The sequence below is a fragment of the Rutilus rutilus genome, assembly GCF_951802725.1.
Source record: "Rutilus rutilus genome assembly, chromosome: 13".
NCBI classification, from domain to species: domain Eukaryota; kingdom Metazoa; phylum Chordata; class Actinopteri; order Cypriniformes; family Leuciscidae; genus Rutilus; species Rutilus rutilus.
The window spans coordinates 7,540,417-7,555,997 of record NC_140218.1 but is presented as its reverse complement, the minus strand read 5'-3'; the positions used below and the strand labels follow the sequence as shown (position 1 = coordinate 7,555,997).

Genomic DNA, 15,581 nt, shown 5'->3' with positions numbered 1-15,581 from the left:
ATTACAGATTATAACTGATTACAATTCCTACAAAATGTTATGATAAATGCTGTTTAACTATGTTATAATGACCATTAATGTCTGTATTTGTTAACTTATGTACTAGCATAGCATAGTTACCTTATTAGCCTGATAGCTACTCGGTTACTAGCGTAACCTCAGTTCCCTGAGATAGGGAAATACGCAGTGGAGAAACTCCTTTTCCTCGATTTACTGAAGCTTATATGTAAAACGCATTTGCAGCTGCACAGCTAGCACATTGAGCGTCTGGCTTGCTCATAGGCTGTGCTGCAGCAACTGCACATCCAATGGCGCGGGTGCCTCCCAAGGGGGCGTGGCCTTAGTCTATAATAGTCCCCCGAATTCGCCATTATAGCAGATATAACGACTGAAGCAACAACGCTCCAGGTTACTATAGTGCGGCCGGCTACTCAATACTCGTTCCCTATCTCAGGGAACTGAGGTTACGCTAGTAACCGAGTAGTTCCCTTTCGAACGGTCACTTCGTATTGCGTAGCTATACGCAGTGGGGACGCCATGCAAAACACCGCACATAAGTAACTGGTTGCCACTGTAACTCAGGACCCCTGAGCTCACTGAACAAGCCAGAAACCCATATATGAATATATATATATATATATATATATATATATATATATACACACCAGACCAGACACTGTCAGATCTAGAAATATGTATGTGTCAGTAACCAAACCAACATAATATACCAATGAACCCAGACACTGTCGGGACAATTAGCATGTAAAAATAACCGGCCAAAGCGAGTTTTATATATGTGTGTAAGTGATTATGCACAATAACATTCAGACCAGACCAGACACCGTCGGGCCTTAATCATACTGAGAGCACCTTTGCCTGTAGCGAAGGCACCTCCATATTATAAAACTTCATGAATGTGGAAGGCGAGGACCAGCCAGCCGCATCACAAATATCTTGAATGGGAAAACCAGAAGACCAAGCCCATGACGAAGCCATGCCTGTAGTCGAATGGGCCCTGACACCTATGGGGCAAACCTGACCCACAGAGGTATAAAGCCATAGAAATGACATCCACTATCCATCTAGACAATCTTTGCTTAGTGACTGGATCACCCTTAGATCGGCCACCAAAGCAGACAAAAAGCTGTTCTGATTGTGTAAAAGACGCAGAACGCTCCAGATAGATTCTTAGCGCTCTGACAGGGCAGAGAAAATTAACCTCCCCATCCTCAGTCGAAGGGGGAAGGGCCAATAACGTAATAACCTGTGCTCTGAACGGCATTGAGAGCACTTTAGGTACATAACCATGCCTGGGTTTGAGGATGACCCTGGAGTCATCTGGTCCAAACTCCAAACATGACGGGCTCACAGAGAGAGCCTGTAGATCTCCCACTCGCTTGATAGATGCCAGTGCCAACAGGAGAGCAGTCTTTAGCGAGAGAGGTTTCAGATCAACCGACTGGAGCGGTTCAAAGGGCGGACCCTTCAGAGCCCCCAGGACCCTGGAGAGGTCCCAAGGAGGAACAGAAGGAGGTCTGGAGGGGTTAATCCTCCTAGCTCCCTTCAAAAACCGTACCACCAGGTCATTCCTTCCTATTGATTGGCCAGCCACCAGAGCATGATGCGCTGCAATAGCTGCCACATACACTTTGAGCGTGGACGGGGAAAGGCCTGCGTCCAACAGCTCCTGCAGGAAGGAGAGCACCACAGATACCTCACAGGACTCTGGGTCAAACTTATTTCTCGAGCACCAGCTGGAAAAACCTGACCACTTTAAAGCATATAGGCGCCGAGTAGACGGGGCCCTAGCTTCAGAGATAGTGCTTAAGACCTTCTCAGGAAGGTCCCTGGGTATCCCTGGGTCCATACATGGAGGGCCCATAAGTCGGGTCGAGGATGCCATATCGTCCCGTTGGCCTGAGAGAGGAGGTCTTTCCTCATCGGGACAGGCCAAGGGACTGTGTCTGATAACTGAACCAGCTCTGGAAACCACGGCCTGGATCTCCAGAGGGGGGCCACCAGAATGACTGGGCATCCGCTCTCCCTGACCCGTTTGATGACTTGCGGAATCATCGAGACAGGAGGAAAAGCGTAAAGAGGGCGGTTGGGCCAGTGATGGGCCAGCACGTCCCTGTTCTTCGAGAAGAATACTGCGCAGTGGGTGTTGGCTCTCGAGGCGAACAGGTCAATTTCAGCCTCCCCGAACACACTCCATATCAGACTGACCGTCTGTGAGTTCAGGGACCACTCGCCTAGGGGAGTGTTGCCCCGTGAGAGCATATCCGCACACAGATTCTGAGTGCCAGGGATATGCGTTGCTCTCAGAGAGCTCAGATTGGTCTGTGCCCATATAAGGAGGTCTCTCGCCATGGCATGCAGGTTGCCTGATCTGATGCCCCCTTGGCGATTTATGTAAGCCACCACTGACATGTTGTCCGTGCGGACTAAGACATGGTGGCCTTTTAGGTTTGACAGAAATGCTTTGAGGGCCAAACCAACTGCTTTCATTTCCAGACAGTTGATATGTAAGCTCTGCTCCGTGCTCGACCAGAGGCCGGAGGCAGGCTTGCCCTCGTGCAGCGCTCCCCAACCCAGGTTGGATGTGTCTGTAAACACCACTTTCCTCCTGGAAACAACACCCATGGACACACCCTTGAGGTACCAGTTCTGAGCCCGCCAGGGAATCAGGGTTCTTAAACAATCGTGATTCACCATGACACATAGGCTGCCTGACTGCCATGCATGGGTTGGCACCCGGCGTTTCAGCCAGTGCTGCAGCAGGCGCATGCGCAGTAATCACATGCGAAGTACTGACGATGCCGCTGCCATGAGACCGAGAAGTTTCTGAAACTTCTTTAGGGGCGCGCTCTGAACGATGCTGCTAGCGCCTGCACCGAGAGCGCACGCTCTCGTGTGAGCCGCGCTGTCATCGTCACCGAGTCTAGAACTGTGCCCAGAAAAACCACACTCTGGCTGGGGGTCAGTTTGCTCTTGGTAACATTGATTGTGAGACCCAGGCATGCCAAATGGCCGAGAATCAAATCCCTGTGAGCTAATAGCTCGGTTCTCGACTGTGCCAGCACTAGCCAGTCGTCGAGATAATTCAGCACGCGCAATGTCGCTGATGTCTCAGGGGAGAGATGTCTCAGGGGAGAGAGCGCTGCATCCATACACTTCGTGAATGTACGGGGTGCAAACGATAGGCCGAATGGCAGAACGGTGTATTGATAAGCTTGACCCTCGAAGGCGAATCTCAAGAATGGCCTGTGGCGAGGGTTTATCTGAATATGAAAGTATGCATCTTTCAGATCCATTGTGACAAACTAATCCCCCGGGCGAATTTGCGCGAGAATGTGTTTGATAGTCAACATTTTGAACGGCCGTCTCATGAGAGCTTTGTTCAAACGTCTCAAATCTAGTATGGGTCTGAGACCGGCGTCTTTTTTCGGAATTAGAAAATAGCGGCTGTAGAACCCCGAGTGTTTCAGCGCAGGGGGGACTAGCTCTATCGCCCCTTTTGCTAATAAATTCTGCACTTCGGCGCGAAGCACGTGACCCACATTGCTTCTCACTGAAGTCTCGATAACCGCCTGAAATTTTGGGGGTCTGCGAGCGAATTGGAGCGAGTAGCCTCGCTTTATAGTGTTTGACACACTGATTGGGACGGGTCGCCTAACATATGGGGACCTAATACCCTTGCACTGTGATTTGTGCACATATTGAGTGTTGGACTGACTGTACAAGCTTTCGCCTGGGGGAAAGTCAGTGATACAACAGGGAAGGGGCCACCTAGTGTAGGGGGACCGTGAACCCCTAGGTTGTGATTGTGAAACATACTCTTTTTGTGCTTTATTTGGGTCACCGTGAAAACGTATTTTGTTTGTAGAGGCGCGCTCACTGCTGCGGGCCTTTTTACAATAATAAAATCCCCAGCCGCCTGAACTGAACAGGGAGCTGTGGGAAGTTTTGCGGGGTTTTTCGAGGGTGGTCTTCGCCCTTGGTGCTAGGACGACTTCGACGGCACCGGATCGATCACAACGCTGGGACGCGGGCCCTGGCGCCAGGGCATCGGGAAGCGTTTAGCTGAACGCGGCTGGCGGAAGGTATCAGCTGCAGGGCGGGGCTGAGAGACCTGCTTCGCCGGCCTGGGTGGGTGAGGCGAAGATGCTGGCTTGGGTTTGCTGGACGCTGAGCTCGAGCGCTTCGGCAAGAAGTGTCACATGGCCTGGGACGCCTTCTGTGCCTCGGTGTATTGCTCAGAGAACCCCTTCACCGCCGGGCCGAAGAGGCCGGAGATGGTTACAGGAGCGTCGAGGAACTTCGTCTTGTCAGTTTCCTTAATCTCGGTGAGATTAAGCCAGAGGCGGCGCTCTAGCACGACCAAGCTCGCCATGTTCTTGCCGATCGCTTGTGCTGTGGCCTTGGTGGTGCGCAAGGCCAAATCAGGGGCGCTTCTGAGATCGCGGAAGCCCTCGGGGTCCGGGCCAGCCTCATCCATAGACTGGAGGAGTTTGGCCTGGTACACTTGAAGCACAGCCATCGTGTGTAGGGCCGATGCAGCCTGACCGGAGGCGGAATACTTGCGTCCAGCGAGGGCTGAAGTAGTTCGGCAGGGTTTGTTCGGGTGAACAGCTCTAGCTCGCCAGCTAGCAGCTGTGCTCGGACACAGATGAGCGGCCACGGCCTCTTCGAGGGGCGGCAACGACTCATATCCCTTTTACACGCATTTGCACTTACACTGTGTGCTAGACAAGTATGAGCAGTATGTGTTATTCCAGAAATAGCCAAAGATGATAAAACATAACAATTAATGTTAAGTTAAAAATACTTGAAACAAACATGACTGATAACAAAACCAGCATTGCATCATCGATTTTTGATGGAAATGTTCAGTATCTCTCAGAATAAACATCTTTATACTGCCTTTTAAACCTAAATTAAATGTCAAGTAGGTTTATCCTCACGCAAACACAAGTTAAATTTGATTTAAACCATTAAAATGATCTTATAGAAGAGCATCCAGAGCAGTTACAGCATCTCATCAGATGTTAAGAAAAAATATTCTGCAAGATCACGTGTGATTTTAGGTCAAAAGGTTTATTCATGTTGTCAGAACAAAGACAATCCATCAATATGATAATCTATAATATTGACATCACAAACATCATCATCATCATCCCTTCTGCTGCTGAAACTATGAATCAGTGCTCAACAAATACACATCTTAAACTTCAAACCTTTACAACTAAAAACACTGCAACTGGAATTTAAAAACATAATTCCCGAGTCAATTTAAATGGACTTTAGTTCAAGATCGGATTTTATTTGTACTTAATTTTAAAAGTCTACACACGTTCGTTTCGCTGATGGCCACTTTTAAAGTGGTTTATATAAAGTAAACAGGTAAACCAATTATGCAAAAAAGCCCTATTACAAAAATATTGCTATTGTACAACCACATACACACGAATCACACTCACCGAAGCACTTGTACGAATTGTCCCAGACAACTCGACCTCACAAAACAACAAAATCATAAAACAAACATCAAATCACACAAAACTAGAACTCATACACATGCACATTTATGATTTACACAGCTATGTCTCTGTCCAAATAAACAAAAAACACATTCAACCAAAAGACAAAAAGCTGCCTTCAGAAAACAGAATAAAGCAAATCCCAGAAAAAATCTACATGCAAAAGCTCAATTTGCATTAAATTATACACTCATAAAATGAAGAGCTTATCAAACATTGTCCTCATGAACTTCAGAGCCCTTTATAATCAAACCTACTTTACCAAAATGCATTTATATATTCCACTAAAATGACATTATATCATTATAATCCTTTCAAATGACATATATATATATATATATATATATACTTCATCTGACATTCTGCAGCTAATAGCACGGTTTAAGTGGAATAACGACTCTAAAACACCCAAACGCTGGACAAAAGAACAACTCCAGTACGAAATACATATTTCTACACTTGGACAACAGGGAATCCTAGTAGGAATAAAAACAAAAACATAGTGCTTTTTTTTTTTTTTTAAATATAAAGATTAATATTTAAGATAAGGCTGGAAAGGATATGAATTTTTACACACATGCACAGGAAAAACAACAAACAAATAAATTGTGATTAATCCCATCCAAAATAAAATATGTGTTTACATAATATGTAGCCTACTGTGTATAATTATTTTGTATATATAAATACACACACTTGCATGTATATATTTTAAGAAAAATGTGTTATTTATATATATATTTATAGATAATATATTAATACATGCAAATATATCTTAAATATATACATGCATGTGTGTGTATTTATATATACAAAATAATTATACACAGTACACACTTATATATTATGTAAACACAACTTTTATTTTGGATGCGATTAATCATTTCCCAACACTAATATATATATATATATATATATATATATATATATATAACTTAGGACATTTACTGTACCAGGATCAGGTTTGAATGCAAATAAATACAGAACGTCTCCTGTAACAACGATAAAAATCACACAAGCCTGCACACAGAGCGCAAAACTCATAAACGTGAGAGAATCGGTGACATGATGAACATTTGTGCAGAACACGTGAAGAGAATTGTGATTAGAAATGAAAAATCGATCTCATCACTCGGACTGTGAAAAGTTCATTTTCTGTAAATCCTCTCGGACAACCGTGCGAGCGATGACGGATTGATTATCGCGCAGCATTGCATAACCAACCTATGCAACATAACCCGACCCTAAACACATACGGTAACTAGCACGTAATCACTCACCTGAGAAATAGTCCATAAAACCTGTCAGTTTATATTCAAACTCTATCCAGTTCGACGTCCTAAAACCTTCCTGACGACATTAGATGTACAATCAATTCAAATACACATGAAAGCAAAAGAGATTAAAGGTGACTTGTTTCTATTAATAAATTAAATGGCAGCGTTTTGAGCAAATCTGGATAAAAAAAAGTGAAGCGATGTGAAACCGGTTTCACACTGGGATCGGCCCGTCAGAACTCGAGAGGGCCGAGGTCGCTGAAGTCGCAGTCGAACAGCTCGCTGACGCCCTCGTGGTCCTCCAGGCCGAAGTGATAGTCCTGACTGTGAGGAGGAGAGAGGCAGATGAAGCCGTCGAGCGCGAGGCCGATGGCGTCCGAAGACCCGCTCCGCTCCAGCAGGAACTCGGACGAGCCCAGGGGAGACAAGTCGAAATCTGGCATCCCGCAGATGCCAGGAAACGAGTCCAGAAACGGCTCTGAAATCATCAAGGATTCAAGAAAATGGGAAATTAAAATCATTTTTGGGAGGAAAATTCTTTTTGGATCATTTATCACAAAGTGAAATGTAAACAATCAGGGCCCGGTTCCCCAAAACGTTCTTATCGCTATGTAGTTCTTAACCTATTCCTTAACCTCTCTCTTGACGTTATGGCACGATTCCCGACATGTTCGTACGCTGAGTATATCTTCTGTAAGTCATACGTTCATAAGGTTGGTCTGGACCACTCTTAGCTTTACCTTATCACTGTTGCAGGTCTATATGAATATAATTCTGAAGTTTTAATACACCCAGACAGTATTCAATTAGGCTAATTCAAGTGTTTTCATGCAAAGAATAAAATTGTCATTACACTGATTGTTTGTTAGATTTTTTATTATATTATTATACAATATTATTAATTTAATTAAAAAGCGCTTTTAAAAGTCAGTGAAAGCATAGGCTACTGTCAGTTAAGTCCTATTCGGACGCTAATTGTTTCTCATGGGCTCGTACGGTATTTTAAACATTTACAGAGGAGTCGGTGATTTTAGTGCCGTCCGAATCCATAATATCAGTGTTTTTTCTCACCCAACCTGTGTAAAAATCCCTGGACAAATTAGTACCTACTGTTTTTTTGACAAACAGGTCGTGTGGTAATTTAATTGCCGTCTGAATCCACATCTCTGAGTTTACAAGAAGAGATTCAAAATCCACTGTTTAAACCCTTTTTGATCACTGCCGAGCACCGTACGTTAGACGTACACTTTTGTTACTGAAATGCTGGAAAGTATTTCCAAGAACAATATTTCATCGCAGCTCCACCTCAGCGAACAAAAATGGGAAAGAGAAGAAAGCACATACAAATTTGAAATGGTTATTATGGCATTTTGTGGCCTAAAATATGTAGGCTAGGCTATTATAGTTTGGATTATTTTTTATAATATCCCATGAGTCCTAATAAATGCAATTTCAACTATTTCTGAAGTGCTTCTTTAATAAAGAACACCGCTTTCTCACATAAACAGCCCCTGCACGAGAGAATAATTGATTCTCGAGCCATCGATATCAAACAATTCAGCACCATCGCCACGGACAGCGCCGGGTAACGTCGCACACAAGAAGGTATATCTTAAGCAGCTTCCTAAGGTATGGTTCGGGGAACACACTTAGGAACATAAACACCTTTGGTAAGATATATCTTTCGAGTCTTCTTAGCGCGCTAAGAGTGAGCGTTATCGGGGAACCGGGCCCAGAGCGTTAATTATTAACTGTTGTATAATAGCACATTTTATAGTTTTATATGAAACGGCACAGCTTTCAAAAGGCTTTTATTTTTATATATTTCAAATAGAAATGTTAATATATATATATATATATATATATATATATATATATATATATATATATATATATATATATATATATTAGTGCTGGGCAACAATTAATCATGATTAATCACATCCAAAATAAAAGTTTGTGTTTACATAATATATGTGTGTACTGTGTATAATTATTTTGCACTCATGCATGTATATATTTGAGAAATATGTACATGTATATATTGTATGTATATATTTATACATAATTTATCTTAAATATATACATGCATGTCTGTGTATTTATATATACAAAATAATTATACACAGCAGTACACACACATATATTATGTAAACACAAACCTTTATTTTGGATGCGATTAATCATTGCCCAGCACTAATAAATAAATAAATAAATAAATAAATGTCTGTGTGTGTGTGTGTGTGTAAAATAAATGTAAAATAAAAAAATCATAAATTTTATATTTGAATTTAACATTTATGCCCAGGATTTGCATTTAAAATCATCACATTTATATTTAATATTTTTAAATTCCTTTGATATGTAAATTTGGGATTTGTCTTTATAATTATTTAAAATCTATATGTAAATCACAAATGTTATTTGGATTTAACATTTATGCCTAAAGATTTACATTTAACATCACGTATTCAATATTACTTTCAAAAATACCTTTAATATGTACATTTGGAAAATAATTTCACATAAATGTATGTTATAAATTTGAATTTAAGTCACATTTTATATTTGGATTTAATATTTATGATTAAGATTTACTTTTAATACTTACATCATTTATTTTTTATTTTAAAATACCTTTAATATTTATATGTGGACTTTACATGTTAAAATTTAGATTTAATGTTAAAACTCCTATATAGGAGTTACATTTATATTTACCATGTTTTCTCTAAACATATATAATAAATTATAAAATGTTTAAAAATTATACTTTTGGAAAATGTAACGCGTACTAAAACATAATAAAAGCCAACATTTTTTTGTAGTAAATTAAGATGCAATCATGTTTAAACGATCACACATACCCGAGTCTGTGCCGAGAGGCAGGGGGGAGGAGCTAGGGAGAGTGGTCGGCGTTGATGATGTCACTTCCTGTGATGCGAGATCAGACTGCGGGGGGCTCTGATTGGACGATTTCGCTGGACTACAATCAGTGACGGGACTACAGACCCCAGAGCTGTCCTCGGGACACAGAAACACGTCGATTGGACCTTTGGAGCTCTTGAGAGAAATCTGGTAACCCTGAAACACAGGCGGAGGAGGAATTAAACATCTAAACAGACCAAGACATTTTACTATAGATATATATAGGCACTCTCTTTAGCGACTGATAACAGTTTGAACTATTTTATAATGGCCATTAATGTCTATATTAGTTAACTTATGTATACAGCGCATATATATATATATATACATACAGATTTAAAAGTGTGTGTGTGTGCGTGTGCTGACCTCACTGGGTTCAGACACCTGCATCTGCGTCTCTGGTGGAGCTCGAATCACCATGATGATCTGCTCCGGGGGGTCGACCGTATCTCGCAGGTCCTGGCATCTAACGTACCCAAGCTTGACTTCGCGTTAAAGATAACATTAAGATCCCATAAGATCCACATACTAAACATGTTAGTTTCCTCAAGCTGCTCAGATCCTCATTTCCTGATCCCAGACCAGCAAAACTGCTCAAATCTACACACTGACCCATGAGGAAAGACGACAATACAGATACACACTCTCCTCGACGCACTGGGCCCTATTTTAACGATCTAAGCGCATGGTCTGGAGGGCACTTAGGCCGTGTCCAAATCCACTTGTGCTAGTTTAACGACGGGAAAAACTGTCTAAAAGGGTTGTCTCTATTCTTAATGAGTAATGGGTGTGTTTTGGGCGTAACGTGCAATAAACCAATCAGAGTCTCATCTCCCATTCCCTTTAAAAGCCAGTTGTGCTCGCGTCATGGCGGATTCGCTATTTACATGACGGAGTTTGCAAGCGGAAAAACTGAACGCTTCTCTAGAGAGCAAACTGATCTGCTCGTGCGCGAGGTTAAAGCTGTGTGTGTGTGTGCGCGCGAGGTTAAAGCGCAAGCGGATCATCTACGGGACAAGCCGGATTCCACCTTATCTGTAAGTACACAATAATAATCTTTTACATTGTAATCCTTTTATTTTTTATATTTGGCATGTTTGTGTGCTGCTGCTGCTGTGTCCCTGTGTGTGTAATAAGCAGAGTGTGTGTGCGTTATGGACCCGCCTATACTTTAGAGCAGGTTTCAGTTGGTCAATGGCTCAGTCTATTTCTGTTCCTCAAAATAGCAACGCACCAACAATGCGCCAGAACACACTAGTTTTCAGACCAGCAGCCCATGGGTGCACAGATGGGCACAAATGCATTTGCTATTTAAACAACGTGGCGCAGGACGTGAAAATAAAAACTGCGTCAGGCTGAAACTAGCAAAACACACTTTTTGTGTAGGGCCCTTGAGATGAAGGATATTTCTTGTTGTGTGTGTCCTCTGTAAGGAGCCGTAGCTGTAAGCTGCATTTGTTAATGAGCTCGTCGAGCTTCTCCTCGGCCTCCGTGAGCTCGGACACTTCCCGCTGGAGCTCCTGAAACCTGGCCACGGACGCCCCGTCGATGCGGTTCCCCCTGAGAACACAGCAAACACACACACGCACAGGCCTTGAGATTTACTGACACACACTGGACAATTTAGCTACTACATTTTTAAGTTACCGGACATTCAGAACTTCTACTAGACAAAAAGAAAAAGAAAAGAAATGAACCAGATTAACTATGTCATATATATATATAATAAAATTTGGATTTCATACATTCATTTCTTATTCAAACAAACTCCTGTCATCCATGCTATCATCAGCAAAAATGTGTTTTAGGAGGACAGATCAATAACAATGTCTTTTCTGTTAACCAAATGCTTTTTAATCTTCGCTATTGCTTCAATGCAAATGAACAAGTGTGCTGTTACTTGTTGTGTAGTGACGGTCATGTTCAAGTAAGCCAGATATGAGCAGATTCTGCGCAAATACTCTGTGTTTAATATATCATGATGACTCGAGTTTAGTATTTGCTCTAAATCTGCACAGATTTGTCTTACACAAACTTCCCCAGCAAAGTGAGTGAACAGAATAAGTAACGCCAAATTGTCTGGTGAGAGTCAGCGTTACACGACACAGTGGATTTTAACCAGCATTTGGCGTGTGTTGTTAATTGTTAACTTCAAACCCTGCATGCAAATAAACCACCACACGGTCGCTAGTGAATGAATCACTGACGCTCTGAGGACCTACAGCCACTGAATGTTGTTCTTGGACTTCTTGGAGATCAGGTGGATTCCCTCCAGGACGTTGGTGATGTCGTAGATGCGCCGCTTCTGGACGTCCAGCACCTGAGATGCCCAGTTCAGGTCCACCACCCCGTCTGGAGACTGAGCCAGGAGGTCCAGGAACCGCTTCGTGGTCAGGTTCAGAGACGTGTCGTAGCGGGATTTCTCCGTAGCCAGTTTAGGGACTGAAACAAACGCAGATTTCATGTTAAAAGCAGATTTACACCACAGGAGGAGGAGGGACATTAATACTTCTGTTCAGCTAGGATGCATTAAATGAATCAAAAGTGACACTAAGGACATTTATAATGTCACAAAAGATTTCTATTTCAAATAAATGTGTTTTTTTTAATAAGTGGTCTTTCCATTCATTAAATAAAAACAATCAACATTGATAATAATCAGAAATGTTTCTTGAGCAACAAATCATCATATTAGAATGATTTCTGAAGGATCATGTGACACTGAAGACTGGAGTAATGATGCTGACATGATCACAGGAATAAATTACATATTAAAGGAACACTTCGACTTTTTGGGACTTTAGTTTATTCACCGTATCCCCCAGAGTTAGATAAGTCCACACATACCCTCTTCATCTCCGTGCGTGCCGTAACTCTGTCTGACGCACACACCGCTAGCCTAGCTTAGCACAAAGACTGGAGGTAAATGGCTCCAGCTAGCATACCGCTCCCAATAAGTGACAAAGTAACGCCAACATTTTCCTATTTACATGTTGTGATTTGTATAGTCACAGCGTGTACAAATAACAAGGTCACATGAGACACAGCCATCTTCTCACCGTATACATACTGGGAACTATATTCTCAGAAGACGAAGCACTGCTACTTGGGCGGAGTGCGGGGCTTCTCAGGTGCTGCGATCAAATCACTCCGCCCAAGTAGCAGTGCTTCGTCTTCTGAGAATATAGTTCCCAGTATGTGTACGGTGAGAAGATGGCTGTGTCTCATGTGACCTTGTTATTTGTACACTCACAACATGTAAATAGGAAAATGTTGGCGTTATTTTGTCACTTATTGGGGGCAGTATGCTAGCTGGAGCCATTTACCTCCAGTCTTTGTGCTAAGCTAGGCTAGCGGTGTGTGAGTCAGACAAGAGTTACGGCACGCACGGAGATGAGAAGGGTATGTGTGGACTTATCTAACTCTGGGGGATACGGTGAATAAGCTAAAGTCCCAAAAAGTCAGCGTGTTCCTTTAATATAGTATATTCACATAGAAAACAGTTATTTTAAAGTGCAATAACATTTCATATTTTCCAGTGTAAATAAATGCAGGCTCGGTGAGCAGAAGAGACTGGACTAATATTCCCCAGGCAAGCGTCAGTACCTCTGGGTGGAGCGGGGGTAGCTGGAGGAGCCGGTCCATGAGAAGCAGATCGAGACGTGCAGATGTACTGGTGATCACTGTCTAGATCCAACTTCCTCTTCACCTGCAGTCAAACAGCACACAACCTCTTCAAATCCATGTCATAAAACAGTAATGTTCCTTTAATAACGACATAAAACCATTACTAATCTGAGCTGAATTCAGCATGAACCACTCCCTCCGGAGTTTGACCCGACAGCGTTTGGGTCACCAGGTCAGATCTGCAACCACTGAGACACTTCATGGAATGGAATTATGAAAAGTTCCATAATGGAATGGAACTTCCAAAGGTGAACATTCCAAAACGGAATTTAAGTTTGTCACTCCATAGTTTGTCATCCTGGGTTTCTCTTTTATTCTTATTGATTGCGTATTATTCTTTTATTCTTTGTAAAGCACTTTGGTTGTGTTTTAAACTTGCTCTAGAAATAAATGATTGATTGATTGATCAGAATCTGAGGTGGAAGCCCAAAGGCTCTAGTTCACACATGTGTAATAATGCACTAAAGCCTGGCGCTGTACCGGTGGTCGTCCCAGAGCGGGTCTCCTGTCCAGGGTTGTGCTGGCGCCGGCGCTGTGATGTGGGGTGGCGAACAGCAAGAAGTCGCCCGTGGCAGTGCTGGTCGAGGCCGTGCCCGGGGTGGAGATGATGACGATTTGATGATCTTCACTAAGATCAATGCTGCCATTGTTCAAGAGAGACTCGAAATCAGCCAGCAGATCCTCCGAGGTCTGACCCGATATAAAGCTCTCAGACATATCGTGCTAAAACAGCAGGGGTTACTTGGGCTCTGGGTTTATTTTCAATCCTGATGGTGGCCTTCAGCGCATGGGAACGGCTTGCTTTTTTAAAATGCATGCACTAGAGAGAGCACCGGGCTCAGTGGAGATGGAAAAGCCATGTTCTGACAGGTTTCACACAAGTGCACACTGACAAGCATGTTAACAACAGGCCTTGGCTGAACATATGGGTGAGACTCCCAAACCACAAGGCCAGAAATGTAGGTCAACTTCAGTGTGCAAAACAAAAATATCCACTTTACTTTAGTCAAAGTTATGGATTAGACCATGCATGTTATTTATAAAGATTTCAGATGTTTTTCACATGCATGATGAGTTTATAGTTGTGAATCCTTAGTTTAAGGAAGTGCTTTTGAAAACGGCAGCAAAGCATAACAAATAGAGTTCACTATAAATAAACAACATCACAAACAAACTGCAATGCGGATTCAACTTTTAAAGTGCATAAAACATGGAAGCATTCAGTATAATCTTCAAAATTATTGATGTTGTTGCGATATTTTCAAGAGAAACTAAGTTTGTTCTCACGTGAGCATTGGTAAACGTGCTAGAAAGGTGTAATTAAAATGGTAAAATGGCTGTAGATGAAGTAAAAATAACAGTATAACCCGATCCAGATGCTGAACAAAGCCAAAGTCCGGTTTCTTCACTCATCTGACACTTTAATCCAAAATATCCTTCGCTTTTGTCCTATTTATTGACTCCATCCAGGAAGTATTGTCAATAACTTCCAAATAATACCCAGATCTTCGCTCATTTAATGCTGAAATCCATTGAAACAGAGGGAAGGTGCGGTCCGACGGTCCGTGCGCGCGACGCGACCGGAATCACTTTTGTTGTTGTTGTTTTTTTGTGTTCCAGCTGATCGGAACCTGCTCTAAGCTTTACGCGCCAAATCTTTTTTGCCGCGAAACTGGCACGTGCCAGTGTGCCGCCCACTGATTGGCTGAGAAGTTGCGTCCTTCGCGCCTCGCGTCAGAGTTCCCAGGCCGTTGGTTGGCTGGAGCAGCTGTCACTCAACGGCGTCCTGTTTTGTCCCTCTGTGCCGTATTTTGTTTTAAAAGTAAAAGTTGTTTGAATGGAAAACTACATTTTCACGCACGCCTTTTGATTTATTTTATTTTATTTTATTTTATTTTATTTTATTTTAAGTAATGGTGATAGATAAACAACATCGTTATGAAAGTCACTTCAATCTGTTGAAAATGTCATAATAAATAGATATAGAAATAAAGAACCGTCTTGCTTATCTTTTTATCTAATCGTGTAATAAAGCTTTTTGGGTCCCTAATTATAAAATGGTTGTGAATTGTATTAGTCTATGTGATCTCAGCATTAATTTTATATCAAATTCAAAAAAAGATTTAAATCATGTTGTTTTGGCACAAAT

General features: G+C 42.2%; 2 protein-coding genes across 2 annotated transcripts in view; one reads left to right on the top strand and one right to left on the bottom strand.

The window, feature by feature from the left end:
- Positions 1-15,581, top strand: part of LOC311302671 (uncharacterized protein) — a 382,374-nt gene that overhangs the window by 338,963 nt on the left and 27,830 nt on the right. The gene's annotated exons all lie outside the window — the stretch shown is intronic.
- Positions 6,414-15,328, bottom strand: e2f1 (E2F transcription factor 1). Its single transcript, XM_084428698.1, has 7 exons — positions 13,913-15,328; positions 13,352-13,454; positions 11,968-12,187; positions 11,155-11,305; positions 10,112-10,228; positions 9,685-9,901; positions 6,414-7,295 (listed from the first exon to the last, which is right to left on the bottom strand). The coding sequence occupies exons 1-7, from the start codon at positions 14,147-14,149 to the stop codon at positions 7,051-7,053; spliced, it is 1,290 nt and encodes a 429-aa protein (XP_084284824.1). The 5' UTR covers positions 14,150-15,328; the 3' UTR covers positions 6,414-7,050.

Bases quoted from the DNA above. Each gene is read 5' to 3' on its own strand.
- e2f1 (XM_084428698.1), bottom strand. From the start codon at position 14,149: ATGTCTGAGAGCTTTATATCGGGTCAGACCTCGGAGGATCTGCTGGCT. The intron at 12,188-13,351 runs GTACTGACGCTT...CGTTTGTTTCAG, and splicing joins TACCCCCGCTCCACCCAGAG to TCCCTAAACTGGCTACGGAG. The intron at 10,229-11,154 runs AAATATCCTTCA...TAACGCGAAGTC, and splicing joins CAGAGGACACACACAACAAG to AAGCTTGGGTACGTTAGATG.